The sequence below is a fragment of the Danio rerio genome, chromosome 13 (genome assembly GCF_049306965.1).
Source record: "Danio rerio strain Tuebingen ecotype United States chromosome 13, GRCz12tu, whole genome shotgun sequence".
NCBI lineage: Eukaryota > Metazoa > Chordata > Actinopteri > Cypriniformes > Danionidae > Danio > Danio rerio.
The window spans coordinates 48,379,682-48,401,698 of NC_133188.1; the positions used below are offsets into that span (position 1 = coordinate 48,379,682).

The 22,017-nt window shown below is 37.1% G+C and overlaps 1 protein-coding gene and 1 long non-coding RNA gene across 3 annotated transcripts; both read right to left on the bottom strand.

Moving 5' to 3' along the window:
• Positions 1 to 254: 254 nt before the first annotated feature.
• On the bottom strand, positions 255 to 21,396 carry glo1 (glyoxalase 1). 2 transcript variants are annotated; one of them, XM_073919393.1, is made up of 6 exons: positions 19,213 to 21,381; positions 18,617 to 18,768; positions 16,611 to 16,751; positions 7,336 to 7,403; positions 4,039 to 4,128; positions 255 to 1,155 (listed from the first exon to the last, which is right to left on the bottom strand). In XM_073919393.1, the coding sequence occupies exons 2-6, from the start codon at positions 18,691 to 18,693 to the stop codon at positions 1,064 to 1,066; spliced, it is 468 nt and encodes a 155-aa protein (XP_073775494.1). In that variant the 5' UTR covers positions 18,694 to 18,768; positions 19,213 to 21,381; the 3' UTR covers positions 255 to 1,063.
• On the bottom strand, positions 8,786 to 15,437 carry LOC141377067 (uncharacterized). The gene is made up of 3 exons (XR_012388927.1): positions 11,892 to 15,437; positions 10,041 to 10,929; positions 8,786 to 9,854 (listed from the first exon to the last, which is right to left on the bottom strand). It is a non-coding gene; the product is annotated as an uncharacterized lncRNA (long non-coding RNA).
• Positions 21,397 to 22,017: the final 621 nt, after the last annotated feature.

The following is a 22,017-nucleotide window of genomic DNA, read 5'->3' on the forward strand; positions in this document are numbered from 1 at the left end:
AAGGCTTTGTGTGCAGCTTACTTTGCTTAAAGTCGCATATAAATGCTAGTGAACAGTTTGAGCTCTTAATCTATTTAAACTGCAAAAATTGCAAACCTTATGATGCCCTGGCACGCTCAAACATGCAAAGTATGCTATATGATCTATCAGAAGATAAATCTGTGATCCTTACATAGTTCATGCTACACGTATTACTGCAAATGAAAGTACTTCTGCTCTCGTTCAAACAGTCAGCAAAAGAATGCCACAACAAAGCACTTTCCTTGGTTTATTTGAACAAATATAGGCAGGGTTTTAGGGTCAGATATGAAGGATGTATTGTATTAACTTAAAAAATACTCTATTTTGACAAAGTAGAAGCTTTAGGAGGAGAATGGCATCCTTTCAAATATATTCCTATTTTAACAAAGTGTAATTTAAAGAGACAGTACACTCAAAACTGTAAATGCTGCTATCATTTACTCCTTTGAGTTTCTTTCCTCTGTTGAAGACAAAGATAAAAAGAAAATGTTGATAATGAACAGACATTGATTTATATCATAGTATTTTGTGTTCATACACTGTAAAAAAAGCAAGATTCCACACAATTCAGTGGTTTAAGTTAAATCAATTAAGTTAACTTAACAAATTTAAGTAGACTGAACATAAAACAATTAAGTTGTCCCCCCAAAAAACGCAAAAGTTATGCAGTTTCAGCTCATTTTAAAGCGCAAAATCATCTTTTTTAATGTGTTCTACAGATATCAATGACTGATTTCCCCCCCCAACATTCTTCAAAATATCTTCTTTTGTGTTTAACAAAGTGTAGAACTACTTAAATGTGAGTAAATAGTTAAATTTTTGAGTGAACTATCCCTTTGAGCTGACTGAATGAGGGTCTGCAATGCATTCATTCAAAAAGTGACTATCTGATGACATTGTTGCATTATATTGTTAGATGTAAACACTGTTAGTCTTCACTGCACTGCTTTGCAGAGAGCAACCACCCTTCCTTAAATCACCCATCTGTCCTTTATTTATATAGCTAGTTTTTTCGGATCAGGTCACAGCATAACAATGATCTTTACGAAGTGATGGACACCATGTTATTGGGGCTGAGAATCTCAATCCAGTAACCGTCAGGATCCTGGATAAAGGCCAGACCCTTCATTTTACCTGTAGGAGAGAGACACAAATGAAATAAATGTGTAGAAAATGTATACAGTTGAAGTCAACATTATTAGGACTTGCGTGAATTTTTTCTATTTCAAATATTTCCCAAATGATGTTTAACAGAGCAAGTAATTCACAGTATTTCCTATAATATTATTTCTTCCAGAGAAAGTCTTGTTTGTTTTATTTCGCCTAAAATAAAAGTAGCTTAGAATTTTTTTTAAACCATTTTAAGGTCATAATTATTAGCCCCCTTATGCAATATTGGTTTTGGATTGTCTACAGAAGAATTAGTTGAACAATTACCTAATTAACCTAGTTAAGCCTATAAATGTCACTTTAAGCTGTATAGAAGTGTCTTGAAAATTATCTAGTCAAATATTACTTACTGTCATCATGGCAAAGATAAAATAAATCAGTTATTAGAAATGAGTTATTAAAACTATTATGTTTATAAATGTGTTTACAAATATTCTTTCCAATAAACAGAAATGGGGGGGCTAATAATTCAGACTTTAACTGTACATTGAAATATAAATATTAGGGCTGTGCAATTAATCGAAAATCCGATTTCGATTTCGGCTTTTAACGATTATGAAAAGCCATTAATCGAGATAAACGATTATTCCATCACGTACCGCCCCCTTTCAAGTTGTACACGTGTGAAAACTCTTTGCCTCTGCAAAGCTCAGTTCCATGTCAAAATGATTAAAAGCATGAGCTGTAATGTAACTTTTGCAGCACGGGATGCGCATCTTTCATATTTTTAAAAGCGCAAAAGTGCTGTTGTGTGTGTGCGCGCCGTGCATAGCCTCGGACAGGTAGCGTGTGTGTTGCTACACATCTAACGCAATCTTAATGTGAGCGCTTTAATGGTGAAATACATGCACATTTGTGTCAGAGCGCGGATTCATATTAACCATAGACTGTAAAATATATGGACGGAGTATTCGTGATGTCACCCATAGGTTTCTAAAGAGCGCAAAAGAAGCCACAAGTAGGCGTGGCCAACCGTCGCCATTTTGTTCGCGCGTCATCACACCCACGGCGGGATACCAAACAAGGGCAAAGAGGCAGAGAATGAGCTGAGCTACAGACACCTGCAGACAGTTTGCTTGGACCTGGTTCAGACACACTTTGCTTTGGGAGAACGCTTAATACTTTATCACCTGCGACTCGTTTGTGTTCTGACCACTTGTGCTTGGTTGTATACTATATCAATAAAGTGTTTAGCCTTTTAAAAACACTGCTGTAATACATTGAGCGACTAAACATTGTTCTTATGACGTTTTTCAACAAGAGGAAAACGCGAATTACTTCCAAACACTTCAGATATAGTCTGTGTTAGTTAATGTAAGACTATTGATGAAATCCAGCATAACACTGTATGACAACCCTTCAGATGACTGTTCTAGAGCCTACAGCTAATCAATCTGACAGACTCTGGAGTGCATTACAGCTCTAAATATAAATATAAACGATAAATGATCTTTAAATAAAACAAATACATGTATAGAGATGGTATATAAGTATATAACTTTACTCACATGGGAAACGGAGGCCATGTGAATGGTTTGTGAGCACAGTTAAGTGCAGTCAGCATGCCAAGCCATCTAATAATTGTAGGAAACAAGTCCAAAAGGCAGTTGACTGTGTAAAGCCACATGAAACAACACAGAAATACGATAAATATGCCGAGTTCAGTGGCTGATCTGAAGGATTCAGCTGAGGTGACGTGACGGCGACCAGTGAGACCAAGCTGTCACTCAAGTGGCCACTCCCTTAATTATGCAAACTTAATATAACTTAATATAAAGGAAACGGATGAGTTCTAAAAAAATTCACCCCCCTCACAGTTGTCATGAAGGGTAATATTAGCTGTATTAACCAAAATCTTTTTTTGTACCAGGCTGTAAACACCTTTTTTTCTGCTGTAAAGTTGGCCATGCTAACAGTGAGCTCAATTGAAATTTGCTCTGTTTTGCAGCCAGGACTAGCGGAATTTCGGATGAATTGCAGTTTTAGTTATTTCCGTATTGGCTTCCTGAGAGAGAGCGGGAGGTTGCCGCTTGATATTAACCCTCATTTGTTTAATAAACAAACAAGTTGAGAATCAAAAGACACGAGAAAGAGAAACCATATCAGAACCACACTATTCTTAAAGTGAGCATGCCATATTCCTGCTGCTGCCGACTGTTTTTATTAGTAATCAATAATAAAATCAAAAATACAGTGAAGATGCTTAAAGCACAGTTTAAACATAACAGATTTAATAACTCATTTCTAATAACGGATTTCTTTTATCTTTGCTATGATGACAGTAGATTATATTTTACTAGATGTTTTTCAAGATACTAGTATTCAGCTTAAAGTGACATTCAAAGGCTTAATTAGGGTAAATAGACAAGTCATTGTTTAACAGTAGTTTCTTCTGCAGACAATCAAACATATATATTGCTTAAAGGGGCTAATATTATTGAGCTATTAAAATAGGTTTCAAAATATGCAAACCTGCTTTTATTCTAGCTGAAACAAACCAAAAAATCCATTTTCCAGAAGAAAAAAATATTATAAAAAATACTGTAAAAAAAAAAAAACCTCTGTTAAACATAATTTGGGAAATATTTATATATATAAATAAATTCACAGGAGGATGAATAATTTTGACTTTAACTGATAATCGTTTTGAATAATCGTGATTACAATTATGACCAAAATAATCGTGATTATGATTTTCCCAAAATCGAGCAGCCCTAATAAATATTATAAATGTGTACATTGCTCATTACTTGTTTAGAAACAGTTTAGCTAATTTATTACTTGTGGGAAACATGCAAAAAAAAATAATAATAATAAATAATAATAATAATAATAATAAAAACATACCCTCATCAGGCTTTTTTACAAAGGTCACTCCATTCTCTTCAAATAGCTTGCAGGCAGCATAGACATCCGGTACTGCAATTCCAATATGGCCTAAAATAAATAGAAAAATGTTAGATTATTTACATACTTTAATTTAGTTATTAGTAATGGGCCCTTATTGACGTTATCGTGCTGAGTTAACGCGAGACTTTTATCGGGCGATAAAAAAAATATCGCCGTTAATCTATTCTAAAAGTTGTGTTGGGAGCTGGGTCTATTCTATTCCATTCTATTTTAACCTTCTGAATCAAATCAGCAGCATGCCCTTCTGGATCCTTCACTTACTTTGAAGACACTACCGACTACGTTTACATGGACATCTGTAATCTAGTTATTTGCCTTAATAGACAATAACATGATTAAGGTGTTTATGTGAAGTGCTTTCATTAGAGAGTTTCCTGTAATTTTGGGTGACTTTAACTGCAGTTCGGCATTATCACATTCACTCATGAACATTTCATTCATGCCCCGGTGACAAACTGGGGTATTAGACGCAAATAAGGACTGGTGAGAGTGTTATGGAATATAATAACGCACGGCAAACGGAAAGAAAAAAAACTTCCACATTTCGTGATCTGTGTGTGTGTGTTAAAGCTGCACAATTAATCGTTAAAAGATCGCGATCTCGATTCGACCCCCTATACGATCTTAATCCAGCATTTCTACGATTCTGCCAATCATATTTTCAAGTTCAGGAGAGAAGAAAAGGCGGCTGCACGAGTCTTTTCATTATTTCACACACGTTGCTCAGTGACATTAGCCCCTTTCACACAGTGATACCGGTAAATATCTGGAAAATTTACGGAACGACTTTACCGGTATATTCAAAAAAGCGCTGTTCACACAAGCGAGGACATTACGGAAATTTTCCGGAAAAGAGCATTCACACATCCATTCCAAAATACCGGTAAATTCTGACATCATTCACCACAAATGAGCTTTAAACGGCTGCGCTTTTATTTGTAAACATTTGACTACATTACAAACTCTGTGGATGATCAATATTGCGAACAACTTTCGCAGGATCACTTTCGCATGTCGAGATGTTCATAATATGTGCGAGTGCAGGCGCTCACAGGCACATGCAAAGCTTGAAGGTAAACAAACAACGGCTTATCATAAGCATCTCATCTATGATTATTTACACAGTTGGCATTAAGAAGAACATATAAACATGATCTGACTAACTTCTAGCAGCTAAATGTGTCTGGGAAAATATTCAAAGGCTTTTATTCTCATAAACCACGCGGACGTAAATGCGTCTGACTGTTGTGATTGGCTAAAGCAGACGTCTTATGTCAGCACGTTCTAGACGTGCACGCGCTTATTACGGCAATCTTCCTTCTGCATTCACACAGCGCAGCATTCCGGCAAATTGCTGGTAATGTTACAACTTCTCTTTCCGGAAAATAGCCAAAACGAATTTACCGGTATTTTCAAAAAGGACCTGTTCACACATACAACCTTTCCGGAAAATTGCCGGCAATTTTCCGGAAAGGTCTGTATGTGTGAAAGGGGGTATAGACACCTCCAAATGATGTTGAATGAGTCACATACTGTATTTATAAGGTATAATTCACCTAAAAATGTCATTTCGAAATCACACGTGAGCTGTTGTCTCAGAGAGGCCTACATAATGATAGACGCGTGCGTCTACTTTAGTGAACAAAACCTGCATATGTTGCGAGTAATAGGTAATACAGTTGTAAATAATATTAATTTTGTGGCACAGGGTGATCGTTTGGGAGCCGCGCGCGAAGTATGAACAAGCACTTAGAAGTCAAAATGAAACCGAAAGTGTGCTCTTCATTTAAATGATCATATCGCATTTTAGAGTTATGATTACGACAAGCATTTGATATGTTTTTTTCTTTCATAGTGAACACAGTTGTGCATGAGAATAAATGTTTACAGTCAGTATAACTACTCTAGCCTATATATGGTTGAATATAATCTGATAATGGCAAATGTCTGATTTTACCAGTGAATAAAATGGTCTAATATGACAGATTGCAAGCATATATCTGAAACATAATACTTCAACATCAGAATTATTATAAGTAGAAACCAGTAGACCTACACATAATATTATTATCGATGTTGTGCCATATGTTTGTTTTTACCATACCTTTATTTTACATCTATAGAATCGTGAGAAAACCGTGATCTTTATTTTAAGCAAAAAAAAAAAAAAAAAAAAAAAAAAATCGCAATTCTCATTTTAGCCAAAATTGTGCAGCTCTAGTGTGTGTGTGCGGTCCTGTATTGACAGCCATGTGTGTGGATCTTGTTGGAAAATATGGTGTCCTACATGACGGTAATAGTTTGATTGCAGTGTTTACTTCAATAATGCCACTAATATATGCATACTCCACACGTCTTAATTCCATTTCTGTTTAGGTCAGTTATGACTTCAAAAATAGAACTTGTGTAGGCCTTCACAGTTCAAAATTCATGTTTAACTGAATAAACAGTCAGTAAGCACAAGTACATCTTATTGAACATCACTTATTTTCATCACCAATTAATTATCATAATAGAACAGTTTCTCAAGCAGTTTGTGATGCATTTTGGAAATGACTCCTGGTCTAATGCGCCACCAGGCTTGAGAAACCCATTCAAAGACTTACTTTTAGTCATTATTTGGGTAGCACACATATTCTGAATGCCTTCGGCAGAATTCAAATAAGCAATTTAATCTAAATCAATTCCAAGATTACAGTAAGATTAATCTAGATTTTAAAAATGATCTATGCCCATCTATAGCTATTACACAATACTTTGATTTAGGACTATATTTTTGCACATATACCAGCACAATCAGAACAAATGTAAAATTCTGAAGAATTATTTTTAAAGTCCATAACAAACATTTTAATGCACTTTTTCTGACCATTAGGACTTCAAATCCTTTGTGAACTGCATTAAAGATTCATTAAGCAATATTTCAAAAATGCTTTTTTTCAGCAGACCAATGCTGCGTCCCAATTAGCATACTATCCGTCCTAAATAGTAATTGAATATAAAATTAGTAAAGTATGTAGAAAACAGTATGCCAAAAATTCCCAGATGGTAAGGGTGTGACGAGACGCTTACTAATATTTGCTATTATATGAATGTTTTGTTTGGGAGCTTTCAAATATCATCGTTGGCGAAATTCACTAAGTGAAGCTTTAAGCTGGATGTTTTATGGTATTTTATATTAAAGCTTATATGTTGATAAAACATTAGAGAAAATGTCACAAATGCTATATTTACCAAAGCCTCTTGGGTCTGAGTTGCCGTTGTGGTAAGACTGGCTGTCATCCGTTTCTGAGCCCCAGTTACTAATAAAAAAAAAAAAGACAAAGAAGACATAGCACATGAAAACAGCTCTATGCAGAAAGTCAGCCATCAAATTTAGATATCTGGACCGGCTATTTAAATATTCTACAGCCTGACTTACAACTGATGATGTAATTTTATCCAATCACAAATGGAACCAAGAAAGGTCTAGTCTTTTAGGAGTAAAAATGAGCCGAGTATTGCCAAAATTATTGAAATGTTTTAAAACAATGTTCCTCAAAGAAGGAGTGGAAGACATTTAGATATATCACCATCAACAGTGCAGAACATAAATAAAAGATTCAAGAAATCTGGAGGAACTTCAATGCATAAGGGACAAGTGCGCAAGCCTAAGCTGAACTACACTAGCTATGTTTCCATCCACCTATTTTATACCTATTTTTATTTTATTTTATTTTGCAAATGCCCATAAAAAAAAACAGTTGATGGAAACGCCATGATGCGCATACATTTTTAAAATGCGCATAAAAAACTTATGCGCCTAATAGGGTTGTAACAATATACCGGTATGACGGTCTACCACGATTTGAACGTGCACGATTATCATACCATGAACAATTGCATATCAACGGTTTTAACCCTTAAAGACCGAGACAGCCGCCCGCGGCTAAAAAAAGTATTGCTATTAAATGTTTAATAACTTTTGATCCGCTGATCCGATTCATTCAATTCAAAGATTGGCATAAAGAAGAGAATCTCAGCTTTCCAGTGCTGTATCACATAACATTCGACTTTCAGAGTCTCCGGAATCAGTGGGGTTACATCATCAAAATTTGACAACGCTGATTTGACAAAGAAACGCTCATCAGTGTGTCTTCGGACAAATCAGACATGATACATTGATGCATTGTCCCTCCTCCATGCCCAGATTGGTTCAAACTCGCTATATCACAACCAATAAGCATAGGTTTCGCTTTTGTTTGTGGACCAACACTGAGCTTTTTGAACAACACGGAATGAGAGATAGGCATACGTTTATGCGCGGCTAAATAAAACGCAAAAAAAAGTTTTGCATGAAATAATTCTCATACTAAGTACTTTTGCATGCACAGAAACATGACAAAACAGTGACACAGCAAAGACGAACTGCTGCTCTTGCTGTTTTCAAAAGACGCAAATGAAGGTGCAGCTGTTTTTCTGCATTGCACACAACCAAATCCAAATCCATATCCACAGACAACCATATCCATGCTGGCACATAAAACCTAAAGATGTTCCATATTGAATCTAGTTTCGTTATGTAACTATTTATAGTATAGTAAATATTTATATCTATTTTTTACTGAGGATTTGCACCATGTTTATTTGGACTTTATTTGTACTTTGACACATTATTTATTATTTTCTTATTTTTTTATTTGTTCATTGTAAGTGGTGTTGTTTATAGTAACTGAAAATATATTATTTGGAAAAAGTCAAATTTGCTTCACTGTTCTATTATTTTGTAACATTTGTAACATACCGTATACCGCGAAACCGTCAAACCATGGTATTGTTTTAGACGATTATCATACCGTAAAAAATTCATACCGTTACAACCCTAGCGCCTAACTGGGTAGGATAAACTTTTTATTCTATAAGAAAAGATGCGCATAAACTACGATGGAAACACTTTTACTGCACAAACTCCAGTATGCGCAATAAAAAAGGTCATGTGATTTTGTTAAAACAGATCACGTGATGCTCAAAAGGTGTATGAATGGACAAATCGTCAGGCAGAGCACATTATAAAACATCTGAAATGTTATTTTGGTCATTATAAAACGCCTTACCGTTTCAGTATTAGTGTTATTATATTATTAATGACCTCCAGAATCAAGAGCGCCTGTGCTCCGCGTCTGACACCTTCAAACACCACTGCGAACTCACTGCATGTCAGGATTGTCTTCTGAGGCGCATTCATTTAGAAAAGATCGATGCAGCTTCTCCTACTGCAGCAAAGGCAGTTTTTACTGTTGATATTTGGCGCCAGTTAATCAGGAAGTGACGATTTTGGTCGATTTGACTCGTTGGATGGAAACACTGCTTCATTCGCACAACTTTTATGCGATAATGCAGTTTTGCGCATAAAGTTTATTCACATTTTTGGATGGAAACATAGCTACTGATCAATCGATTCCTCAGGTGACACTGAATCAAGAATCCTCGTTTATCTATAAGCCATATCAAACCTTTGTCAAGTACCACAATTCATAGTTACATCCACAAATGCCAGTTAAAACTGTACTGTGCCAAAAGAAAACCCTATGTTAACAGTGTCTAGAAGCACCATCAACTTCTCTGGGCTCGAAGGCATCTGGGATGGACCATCAAACAAGGGAAATGTGTATTGCATTCAGATAAATAAGTATTTCCGGTATTTTATGGGAGAAATTGATGTCATGTGCTCCGGACAAAAAAAATGGCATCATCCAGACCAGGGGTCACCAATCCTGGTCCTGGAGGGCAGGTGTCCCTGCAGGGTTTAGCTCCAACTTCCTCAACACACCTGCCTGGTTGTTTCAAGTATACCTAGTAAGACCTTGATTAGCTTGTTCAGGTGTGTTCAGGTGAGCTAAAATCTGCAGGACACCGGCCCTCCAGGAACAAGTTTGATGACCCCTGATCCAGACTGGGACAGCAACAAGTCCAAAAGCCAGGGTCTGTCATGGCTGTGTCACATAGACTGTAAAATATATGGAAGTAGTATCCGTGACGTCACCCATAGGTTTCTAAAGAGCACAAAAGAAGCCACAAGTAGGCGCGGCCAACCGTCGACATTTTGTTCGCGTGTCATCACACCCACGTCAGGATACCAAACAAGGGCAAAGAGGCGGAGAGTAGGCGGAGCTACAGACACTGCTGGCATTTTGCTTGGACCTGGTTCAGACACACTTTACTTTGGGAGAACGCTTAATACTTTATCACCTGCGACTCGTTTGTGTTCTGACCACTTGTGCTTGGTTGTACACTATATCAATAAAGTGTTTAGTCTTTTAAACTGCTGTAATACATTGAGCGACTAAACATTGTTCTTATGACGTTTTTCAACAAGAGGAAAATGCGAATTCCTTCCAAACACTTCAGATGTAGTCTGTGTTAGTTAATGTAAGACTATTGATGAAATCCAGCATAACACTGTATGACAACGCTTCAGATGACTGTTCTAGAGCCTACAGCTAACCAATCTGACAGACTCTGGAGTGCATTACAGCTCTAAATATAAATATAAACGATAAATGATCTTAAATAAAACAAATACATTTATAGAGATAAGTATATAACTTTACTCACATGGGAAACGAAGGCCACGTAAATGGTTTGTGAGCACAATTAAGTGCACTCAGCATGCCATACCATCTAATAATTGTAGGAAACAAGTCCAAAAGGCAGTTGACTGTGTAAAGCCACATAAAACAATGCAGAAATACGATAAATATGCCGAGTTCAGTGGCTAATCTGAAGGTTTCAGCTGAGGTGACGTGACGGCGACCAACGAGACCTAGCTGTCAATCAAGTGGCCACGCCCTTAATTATTAAGGGTGTCACGATCCTCCAAATCCTCGATTCGATTACATTTGATTCTGAAGGCACGATTCGATTCGATTTTCAATTATGAATAATTAATTAATTAATGACCAATTAATTATTTGTAGCCTACCGTTTAAACTACCTGACCTGCATGGTCTTTGTTTTACCCATAAACAAATCATACAGTAAATGAATAAAGGCAAGATACAAGAAAATTACCACCTGTCAATCACTTTTTCTGCCGTGAATAGGCAGTGATCTGTGTCGTTATAATGGCGTCTGTAAAAAAGACGCACAACCAACAGGAACCAGCCAACAGTATCTGAGGTGTTCGCTAAAATGACTAAGTACAAGTGAGTGAAAGATTGAAGCAGTCCTCTGACTGCCTGGACCTGCTGTCTCGAGCGCATGGCTGCGAGTGCGTCTGTGTCTGTGTGGTCACGTGATGTGCATTTTCAGAGGTAGAGAGGAAGGAGGGCTGCTCAGAAATGCTACACGCCACTGTGGATGTCAAATCGTTGTCGTTCTAAAATGCCATTTAAAAACAGACAGTGTAAACAGGGCCTGAGTGTGTACTTTTCACGAGCGGATTTGCAACGGGGGCAGGCGGAGGATCGCGATGCCGGTGTTTTCTATCGGACGAACCGTACATAATACGTACATAGCAGATCTTGCAAAACTGTGTTTTATTGTCGACAACACAAACGTTGTCAACAACAACTCACTGGAAATCCAAAATGCTTCCACACCGGCAACTTCATTGAAAGAGGAGAGGGTTTAAGTTCTGTCGACTGGTCTCCTGCTTCTGCAGTTTAACAAGCACTTCAACAAGCCTGTTTTTTTCCCGCTTGGAGAGCCAAGCTGACATGACATGGGGGCGTGGCAGCATCAACGATTCTATTTTTTGATTCGATAATCGAAATTGAGCATAAATTTCGATCGATTTCGATATGTGACACCCCGATTAATTATGCAAACTTAATATAACTTAATATAAAGGAAACGGATGAGTTATAAAAAATTCACCCCCCTCACAGTTGTCATGAAGGGTAATATTAGCTGTATTAACCAAAATCGTTCTTTGTAGCAGGCTGTAAACACCTTTTTTTCTGCTGTAAAGTTGCCCATTCTAACAGTGGGCTCAATTGAAATTTGCTCTGTTTTGGAGCCAGGAGCGGCCAGGACTAGCGGAATTTCGGATGAATTGCAGTTTTAGTTACTTCCGTATTGGCTTCCTGAGAGAGAGCGGGAGGTTGCCGCTTGTTGTGTCAGTGCCCTTGGCAAAAGTAACTTGCACTTCTATGATGGCACCTACAATTATTTTTTATTTGCATTTTCTATACTGTCCTAACTTTTTCATATTTAGGATTTTACAGAGTGAAGGAACTATGACGTAAATTTGAACGCAAAAACCTGAAAGCGAGTTAGCATTTTAGCAGTTCCGGTTCCCTCGTTCCCTCGTTTTTTCAATAGGATTCAGTTAAATCACTTAAATAAGGTTCGTGGCCAACACTTATAAAGGCTGTTGAGACAGATTATTTTGTTGATCATTTATTTCAGTTAAAGTATATTATGAAGATACTGCTTACCAGTGCAGTTTATCTGTTTCCTTCTCTTAGTAATGCAAACGTGTGAATAAATGTTTAAGAAATACACACAAATTAACTGTCATTTTAATGTGATCCAGGGATTTTTTGGTTGTTTTTTCTTCATCTGAACACATTTACCTCTGTCATAACTGCAGTATTTACACTCCTCCCTTAAATGTATAGCAGATGTGACTGTATGGGCTGCTTTTCGCTGTACTTCGGGACATAAAAAGATTATCTCTATCCATGATGGAACTAGCAGGCATCTAGATTTGTCCCTCACGCCTCATTTCTGTCACCTGTTAAGGTAAGCAGACTGTATGCACGCAAGTGATACACTTATTTAAATATGTCTTATGATAATACTATGTAGGCACATTTATACATACATGTTTAAAACTTTTACAACAACCTTAAAGCAAAACAAAATGTATTTCCCAATCAAAACATGATCTAAAAGGCACGTATGTCTATACAGATGTGTTTTTGCGCATGTATTGGTTTATAATATATAGCGTGCATTATAATATAATAAACAGAGAGATTAACTCTTTGTCATGGAGCATATTTCTAAAAATAAGCAAGAAAAGTTGTGTGTAGTAGGGTGGTGCTGATGTCACAGACGAGCGCACTGAATGCACTGTAGTTCATTTATAGCCTAATGTTAGCTTTTCAGTTCTTGCGTTTGTATTTAAGATCCAAAAGTGCTAAAAGTTGTATTTTGGTGTGAGGATTATCCGGCTGGACAAAACGTGTAAGTGTAATGAACAGTGTTTGAACACAGAGCTTATTATTTGCAATCTTCGAAAAGCCTATGGGAAAATCCTATAGGGATTTTATTGAGGGAACCAGTTTTATGCTAGCAGCCGATTAGCCTACAAGACGACGTCATAGTTCCTCCACTCTATTACTTTCTTTGACTTCCTGCACTGGGAAAATTTAATGCAAGTTATAGATGTTGAGTTTTGTGATAAAGCTATTTGCTTGCGATATAAAATTTCCCTAGAGAAATACTATTTTTTTCACCATTTTTATTAACATTTTTTTATTTATTTACGTCAAACAGTAAAATAAAAAAAAGTTAAATAAACCGTAAACATTCAAATAAACAGTTAATACATATTTTTCTTCAATCTTAAATTCTAAAATCTATTTCTAACGTCATGTCATGGAGCAAACATTAAGATTTTTAAACATAAATAATAATAACATTTTTAAACTTAAATGAATCACTTTTGGGTTTTTTTCTTTGCTTGTCTCTACTCACACCCTTATTATTTACTTCCATCTTTCTGCTGTAATGCACTAAAATAGGTTCACCTTTAGACCAGTTGAACCAATCGAGCTGTTTTTGGTGGTCTGGTTTCATTTTAGTTTAGTCAATAGCACTTACTGGAGAAGTGGGTAGAAAAAGAGTAAGACTCCATCTGATTGGTGAAATCTAGATAAACCACCAATGCATGCACGCAACAGACATAATACTTGACAATGCTTGACTTAATGCACCTCTTTGTGATCCAGATATTGCATATGCTGCTATCGTGGTTTTAGATATATTGTGCAGCCCTATTACTTTCCCTATTCCATTCTAAAACTGTATTTCCTCTTTGCCTGTCCTTTGTATTGAAAAATTGTACACATACACAAATATACACACTGTTTAACTAACTGATACACGTCACAGCATTTACATATTGTTGCTTCTCTTGCATTTACATATTGTTGTGATTTAAAGTGCTTCTATTATAATCATTTGCAAGTCGCTTATAAGGATAAAAAGTATCTGCTAAATGAATAAATGTAAATGTTTATGTGGTCAAACGCATTCAAACAGCCACAAAATAAAATGTTGTGATAAACTGCACCAAAATATTGCACACACTAGGGTTGTGCCGATTGACGATAGTATCGTGTATCGACGATAGGCAAAGATATTGCCAAGAGCTGAAACCTATGACGATTTTAAAGACAATATTTAGCTCATTTCGCATTTACATAGACCTATTACAGGTTTTAATTGCATTATTGAATAAAATGAACAGTATTTTTATTTTTAAACATCGTCATTAATAATAAATTAACTGTAAATAATTTGACAGCTTCAGCTGTTCACATCAACATCACCTGACCGACACTTTCGGACAAAAATTAATCATTTCGATTGCTCTCTCTCGCAGCGCGAGCTACACGTGAGGGCACAGCCAAATCTCATAGCAAATTAGTTTGCAACTTTGTTGTCTAAAAATAATAGGCTCAATAGTAAAACTGGATTTAATTAACAAACAAGTTAAATAAAACGATTTGTAAAAATAAAACAACTGAAAAAGAAAATGAAAGAATTTTGAAACCAGCTCAAATATTCTGGAATAAGACGTGTTGCGGTCATTGATCATTTGATACTCCTTGGACAGCACTCCCGCAAGATTATCTCTTGCTTTCACAAAAAAGCTATTTATTATCTTTTTTATATGTTATTAATAGCCTATTTAAGTTTTAAGGGGGTTATGGACTATATTTTCAGTGCATGCATTGACTGCTCCTTCAAATACACAGAATATACTTGTTTATTTGTGTTTAATTCGATAGATTGATAATCACGGACATGCGCATTATTCAGAAAATAACCTATTTATTTAATTTTAAAAAAGGCTAATTAATTTAGGTCAAATAGGCTATTTAATAATAGAGCAATTGCCGACTCGCCGCAGCCATGTCTAAAATGAAACTTATCCGAAAACAATAAACACATGGGCTGTTTCTCAATTCCAAGAACGCAGAGAACGGACTCGCGTTCTTGTGGAGAGCGGTCTTGCCAGGTGTACTCGGAAGAACGAATTCAGGAGACCGCGAGGGCAGAGAATGCGTCCTTTGAGAAATGAGATGCTGCGTTCCTCCTGATGGTCACGTGACCTTCACGTGTTTTAAATGAAAATTATTTAAACATTACAGCACTTATACCACGATTTATTGTTTTTCCCCTCTTCAAAATATATACTTTCCATAAAAGCATTATAAATATATGTTGCACAATATAAATAAAACAGATTTTAATACGAATTTCAGCAAACAAACACCCTTAATGTATTTATTCCTTTATTAAGATGTCCATGGTAATGTTTACTTTTACCGTTTCATTTAGGGAAACTCCTGAGGTAAATAAATTATATCTCTGAACTTAAATAATAAATCTAAATAAAATGCAGCGCTTCCCACCTCCAGTCGCAATGACTTCTGGGACTTCCAGAGCGAGTTCGGTGCTCAAGTCTGCATCGTTGCGTCCTCAATATCAAGAACACATCCGGGAAGTTTCACGCGTCCTTGCGATATTGATTATTGGAACTGAACTTTGGCAGCTGATGATGACGTTACACGAGAACACGAGGACGCAAGACCGCTGAAGAACGCATATTGAGAAACAGCCATAGCCTATGCCAAGCGCAATAATTGTGTTAGATCTTAGCAAATACAACTGTGCCACTGTTGATGACGTTTGTGATGATTAGACCTGAAGCCGCGCTGCGCTCAACTGAACAAAAACATTGAAAACTTCACCGCATAGTCACGTGCGGGCGGCGAGTCCTCCATCCACCTTTCGTCTGAAAGAATCTTAGAGCATCGTTTCTTCTGTGCCTATATAAATATCATTTCATTTGCTTTCATCAATGTATATTATATCCATTTTGCAGCAGTCCCGCGGGCCGAGGATAACGGCATGAACCCGAAGTCACCATCAAATCCTGTCCCGCGCCGCACTGTTGCATTGAGTCTTGTTTGAAATAATTTCAGTGTAAGCGCCTATTTAACTGTAAGAGCGTGGTGATTTGCATTGGTTTGAATTATTATCCAAGATCAAACGTCATAGAAATGCAGTAGGTTATTAAATAAGTAAAAAAATCAGCCAAAAGGTTATTAAATATCTTTAGATATAGTTAAATATAATTATCAAATATTATATATATATATATACATAAACATAACACTGCCGTGCCCCCATGCGATAGTATCGTGTATCGGCGATCTCACAGGGGGACGATATGGCGATCTGAAAATTGCGTATATCGCCCAACACTAGCGCACACACACACTTACTGAGTGAGCTCTATAGTGGCTCTACGGGAGAACGTCCAGGCCGTCCTCTCCTTCACATCTGCAGGGATCTCTTTCTTATCTTCGTAACCCAGAAAGTAGAGGGTGAAGCGCATCGAGGGGAAATCAAACTTCTGTAACAGCCTACAAATAAAACATCCACACATTAAGGCCACCTCAATGCTTCACTGATCTTCACTTTTAAGCAGGGGTACACAAAATGCATAAGTGCATGCACGGTTAAAGGGTTAGTTTGATCACTTTTGTGTGGCAAAAACACCACAACAGTTCAGGGTGCACGTTTACTATAGGCATTAGGTAGGCACAGCACAAGCATTATATTGCTCATAATAAATGCGCACCATGTGGAAGACTAAAGTTTTTGGTGCGCAAAAGTGGAGCTTCGTATTATTACAGTTGAATCACAAAAAATCTTTTGACAATGTTTTCGGTTCCTCTTCTGGACTCTTTTTGCAGTCTATGGAGGATGAGAGAGCTTTGGGATTTTATCTAAAATAACTTAATTTGTGTTCTGAAGATGAATGAAGGTCTCAGGGGATTGAAATGACTTGAGGATGAGTAATTAATAATGCAACTGTCATTTTAGGGTAAACTAATAATTTAAAATAAAAAAATGCAGGACTACGACGGAGCTAAAGAAGCACTTTTGCATAGCAACTCTTGCCATTTTGGAACCTCATCAACCAAGTGCAAAATGTGTAGAGTGTAAAATTATGCACATATTTTCCTTATATAAATTAATTTGTTTAGGATGTAGCGGTGCCGGCATGCTTTGGATTTAGTTCATGTTACCTCAGATTTAATTCAATTGGGTGTGAATCGAATGGCATGGGACATAGAATATGGGCTTGTGCAAGTTTACATGCTTGTGGTTTGGAAGAAGAATGTAATATAAAGCTGTTCTCTGTGTGCAGATTGAGTTGCAGTCAATGTCGGACTTTACAAAGAAGTTGCTTCCAATGAACTTCAGATGGTGGCAACCGGGATCTCTCTAGTGCACAAACTGTGGACCGGCCACAACCTAGAAAACTGATTCACCTGATAGAAATCTTATATGTGACATGCAAATCACATATTTAGAATACAAGTTCATATTTAGATTTTAAAGATATGCAGCACATATATATGCTCAGAAACATACACCTACTGGCCACTTTATTAGGTACAACTTACTAGTACCCAAGTACCTTCTGCCTTTAGAACGGTCTTAATCCTTCATGGCATAGATCCATAAAATTCCTCAGAGATTTTGGTTCATATTGACATGAAATCCAATTCCTGTGTGAATTGTAGCCTCAGTTTTCAGTTCTTAGCTGACAGGAGTGGCACCCGGTGTGGCCTTCTGCTGCTGTAGCCCATTCGTCTTAAGGTTGGACGTGTTGTGTGTTCAGAGATGCTCTTCTGCAGACCTCGGTTGTAACGAGTGCTTATTTGAGTGACTGTTGCCTTTTTATCATCTGGAACCAGTCTGGCCATTCTCCTCTGGCATCAACAAGGCATTTGCGCCCACAGAACTGCCGCTCACTGGATATTTTCTCTTTTTCAGACCATTCTCTGCAAACCCTAGAGATGGTTGTGCGTGAAAATCTCAGTAGGTCTGGCAACAACAACCATGCCACGTTCAAAATCGTTATCAAGCAGTTGGACAGGTGTACCTAACAAAGTGGCCGGTGTGCAACATACATTTCAAAACATTGCAAAAATGATTATTTATATGTGCAAAGTCCATGCATACTGGACAGCGCCAATGCGAAATGCAATGCGCATGTGTTGCGAATGCAAAGAATTGTAATCTTTTTGGAAACATGCTTTAAGAAACAGAGCAATCACATTAGATTGGGGCATCTAATCAATACAGCTAAACATGTATTTTGTTTCTACGTGCACTTTTTAACATTTGGGCTTTTATAAATTAATTAAGACTAACATAAATCAGTCCAAGACACTGTGTGTTGTGAGATCGGTATCTTATACACTAGTACACTCACGTCATTCCCAGGATCCGTGTGTAGAAATCCAGGGATTTAACCGGATCCTTCACCCGCAGCATTGTCTGCTGCATCATGAAGTCCTACAGGAGACAAATTAAATGTATAATTTATTAATTAATGCAAAAAAGGTAAAACACAAAATATATCATCTACAACAGTGGTTCTCAAAGTGGGGGTCGGGACCCCCTGGGGGGTCACGGGACAATGACAAGGGGTCGCTTGGTGATATCCAAAACTCAAATAAATTTTATTAAACTATCAGAATTACCATATTTTATTCATAACCGACAGAATATAGTTAATAGTTGCATTAAAGAAACAACAACATAAAAATAACAATCAGCCTTCAGCCTTTAAATTTTAAAAGCAAAATGTAATTAAATCCATAAATGACTTTAAAAAACATTATATGGCTAATAGACTGTTGCATTTTTGTGTTGTCAATAAGCTCATGTTTATATTTGCCTATAGTTGTGTCTGCAACGTTTACATATTTACACCACCTTGAAAAATGGGGGTCGCGAGCCACTGATATGATTATTTTTGGGGTCGCGGGCTGAAAAGTTTGGGAACCCCTGATCTACAAGACAGACCCAAAAAGGGGAACGAAAAGATAATTTTGAAAAGCACATTATTTTCTTTCTCTGAAAGCATTTGAGAGTCTTTTTTTTTTTTTTTTTTTTTTTTTGGATCTTTGTCTTGCTGAAATGTCCACCCTGGTTTCATCTTCATCATCATGCTAATATAAAAGTGGGACTGAAGCAGCTGATTTTCATTTAAAATGATGAAGGGCAGAGGTTTGCTAAAGAACTACTGAGAGATTTCAGCTGCTGTCTGGGCCTTCACTACCTTTCTACACCTCCCTTTCTTCATGTGTTCAATACTTTTTCCCAGCATCATTTTATTACACATAACTTCATTTATAAACTAATTAGATTAGTTTTCTTTGCATGAATGGATTTCTTTGATTGTTACCAACATCCAGGGAAAACTTCCAAGCCAACAGCACCTTTAGAAATACATTTTCTTTAAAAAAAACAGTGAAGTGTTTCAAAAACAGTGAACAGCTGTTCTCTGTGGGCAGACTGAGTTGCAGTCAATGTTGGACTTTACAAAGAAGTTGCTTCTTTGTTGGAACCTGTCTGGCCATTCTCCTTTGACATTGACAAGGCATTTGCGACCACAGAACTGCCACTAACTGCATATTCTCTGGTTTTTGAACCATTCTCTGTAAACCCAAGAGATTGTGCATTAAAATCCCAGTAGATCAGCAGTTTCTAAAATACTCAGACCAGCTCTTCTGGTACCAACAACCATGCCACGTTTAAAGTCACTTATGTTGGAATATAAGGTCAATTCCATGCGTGTTCAATAAGAAAAAGTCTGGAGAGAGTTTTTTTCAATGCCAAAAATATTAGTAATTTATTAGATACAAATGAATAATTCGATGACAGAGCTCTGGGTTACGTAACGTTACCCCAATGCAATACAAGAATTACATTCAAGAGGTTCGCAACTAACATACATTTCCTTGACTCCAGCATATATACACAACTGATATTAACAGGTGGAGTTGTGTAACGTCACTCATCAGTCATTCTGCAGTCCTTTGGATCTTGTACCCAGACATACTTCCTCTTTCTGCAACCCTTCTCTGCATACCAGAACTGAACAGTTACGTGCATCTTTAATATATTTCACAACTTCTACAAGCATCATGCTCCTTGTGACATGTCTTGACTTTGTTTTTTCCACACTTACATCACCTTTCTTCTGCATGTTGATGCTAGGCTTGAACTGCAGCAGATTGTCTTGACCATGTCTACATGCCTAAATGCACTGAGTTGCTGCCATGTGATTGGCTGATTAGAAATTTAAGTTAACAAGCAGTTAGACAGGTATACCTGATAAAGTGGCCGGTGAGTGTATATAAAACGGTAATGCAAGAATATTCCTTTTTAAATACTTGTTCAATCCATTTCTTGTCTAAATCTTTGTGAAAATTCCCTGATATCTCAATACGTATCATTCTAGTTAAAGTATGGGACACCAGAGAAGTCAGGATTTCAATGTCAAAGGTCGTTGGATAAACTTATATCAACCTGCATTACAAACAGAACCAACCATATGTTCATTTTCTTTCTCATATGACTCAGCAATATTACAATACAACATTACACAAATATATACTTGATCAAAGTCTGCTGAGATGCTAACAGAGAGGCTGAGAAAGCTCTATTGAATAGCATTTATGTGTTGTGAATCTATTTTTTCCTGCAGTATTGTGATTGTTGAGGTAAAGTTGATTTTATATTCGCACATTCTCATTAATAATATCATTTTAGAAAAGTATTCTTTGCAATAGGTAAATCATACAAGCAGCCAATGACTATCACCATTGTTTAGAGTCAATAATATAGTGCTAATGTTGTTTTGAAGTCATACTTACATGCGATTTCTGCCCCAATATTTAAAGTAGCTTGGTAAACAATATAAAGAAGTTGTGACTGTTGAATGAACGAATTCGTGCGAATAAGAATCAAACTTTACCTCAATTGTTGAGAGTTAACGTTGTACTTAAAGCAGAACAGGGGGAAAGCGACGATCTTCGTGTTTGATCGACAGGTTCCGCCCAAGTTCAGGATATAAAAAAGCGTCTTACTTTAGTGATGGAGCTTCCCTCTTTACACGCGGCGGCTGCAGCCTCGTTTGTCACCCCTTGGTCGGTCATTTTTAGGTGTGTTTCGGCCTGATGGTCACCTGGCGGCTGACAGACAGTCCGACGGAAAGACACCTCGCGGAGGGGCGGGGCTACTCAGAGCAGCGTCAGTGGTATGACGTGTCTGTGGGAGGAGCGATGATGGAGTATATGATGAAATGGCGCTGTGCTTTCACTTCTATTCCTGCAGAGGGCGAGAGTCACGTTTATCAGACAGTGAATTTGCTAAACGCATTCATTTAAATATACACTCAGCACTTCAATTTATTTTTATAAACAGGTACTGTTGTCGTGGTTCATTATAATACAGACACAATTTCACTTCTCATATCTAACAGTTATTGAATTGAGTGTTTTTACCTATTTAGTATAGACGGATAGATATATAGATGGCTAGCTAGCTGGATATTTAAATTGTTGGTGAGCTAACCATTTAAGTTGGAATGATTATATTTAAATGACAAAAATGTGTGAAAAGCCCTTTTATTCCTTCTGTAGTTCACCCAAAAAGTATAAATATCTCACCATTTGCTACACGATTTAATCTGCACGATGCACATGTCTGCAGAAGAGCGTTTCTGAACGCACAACACATCCAACCTTGAGGCGGATGAGCTACAGCAGCAGAAGATCACACCGGGTGCCACTTCTGCCAGATAAGAACAGGAAACTGAGGCTA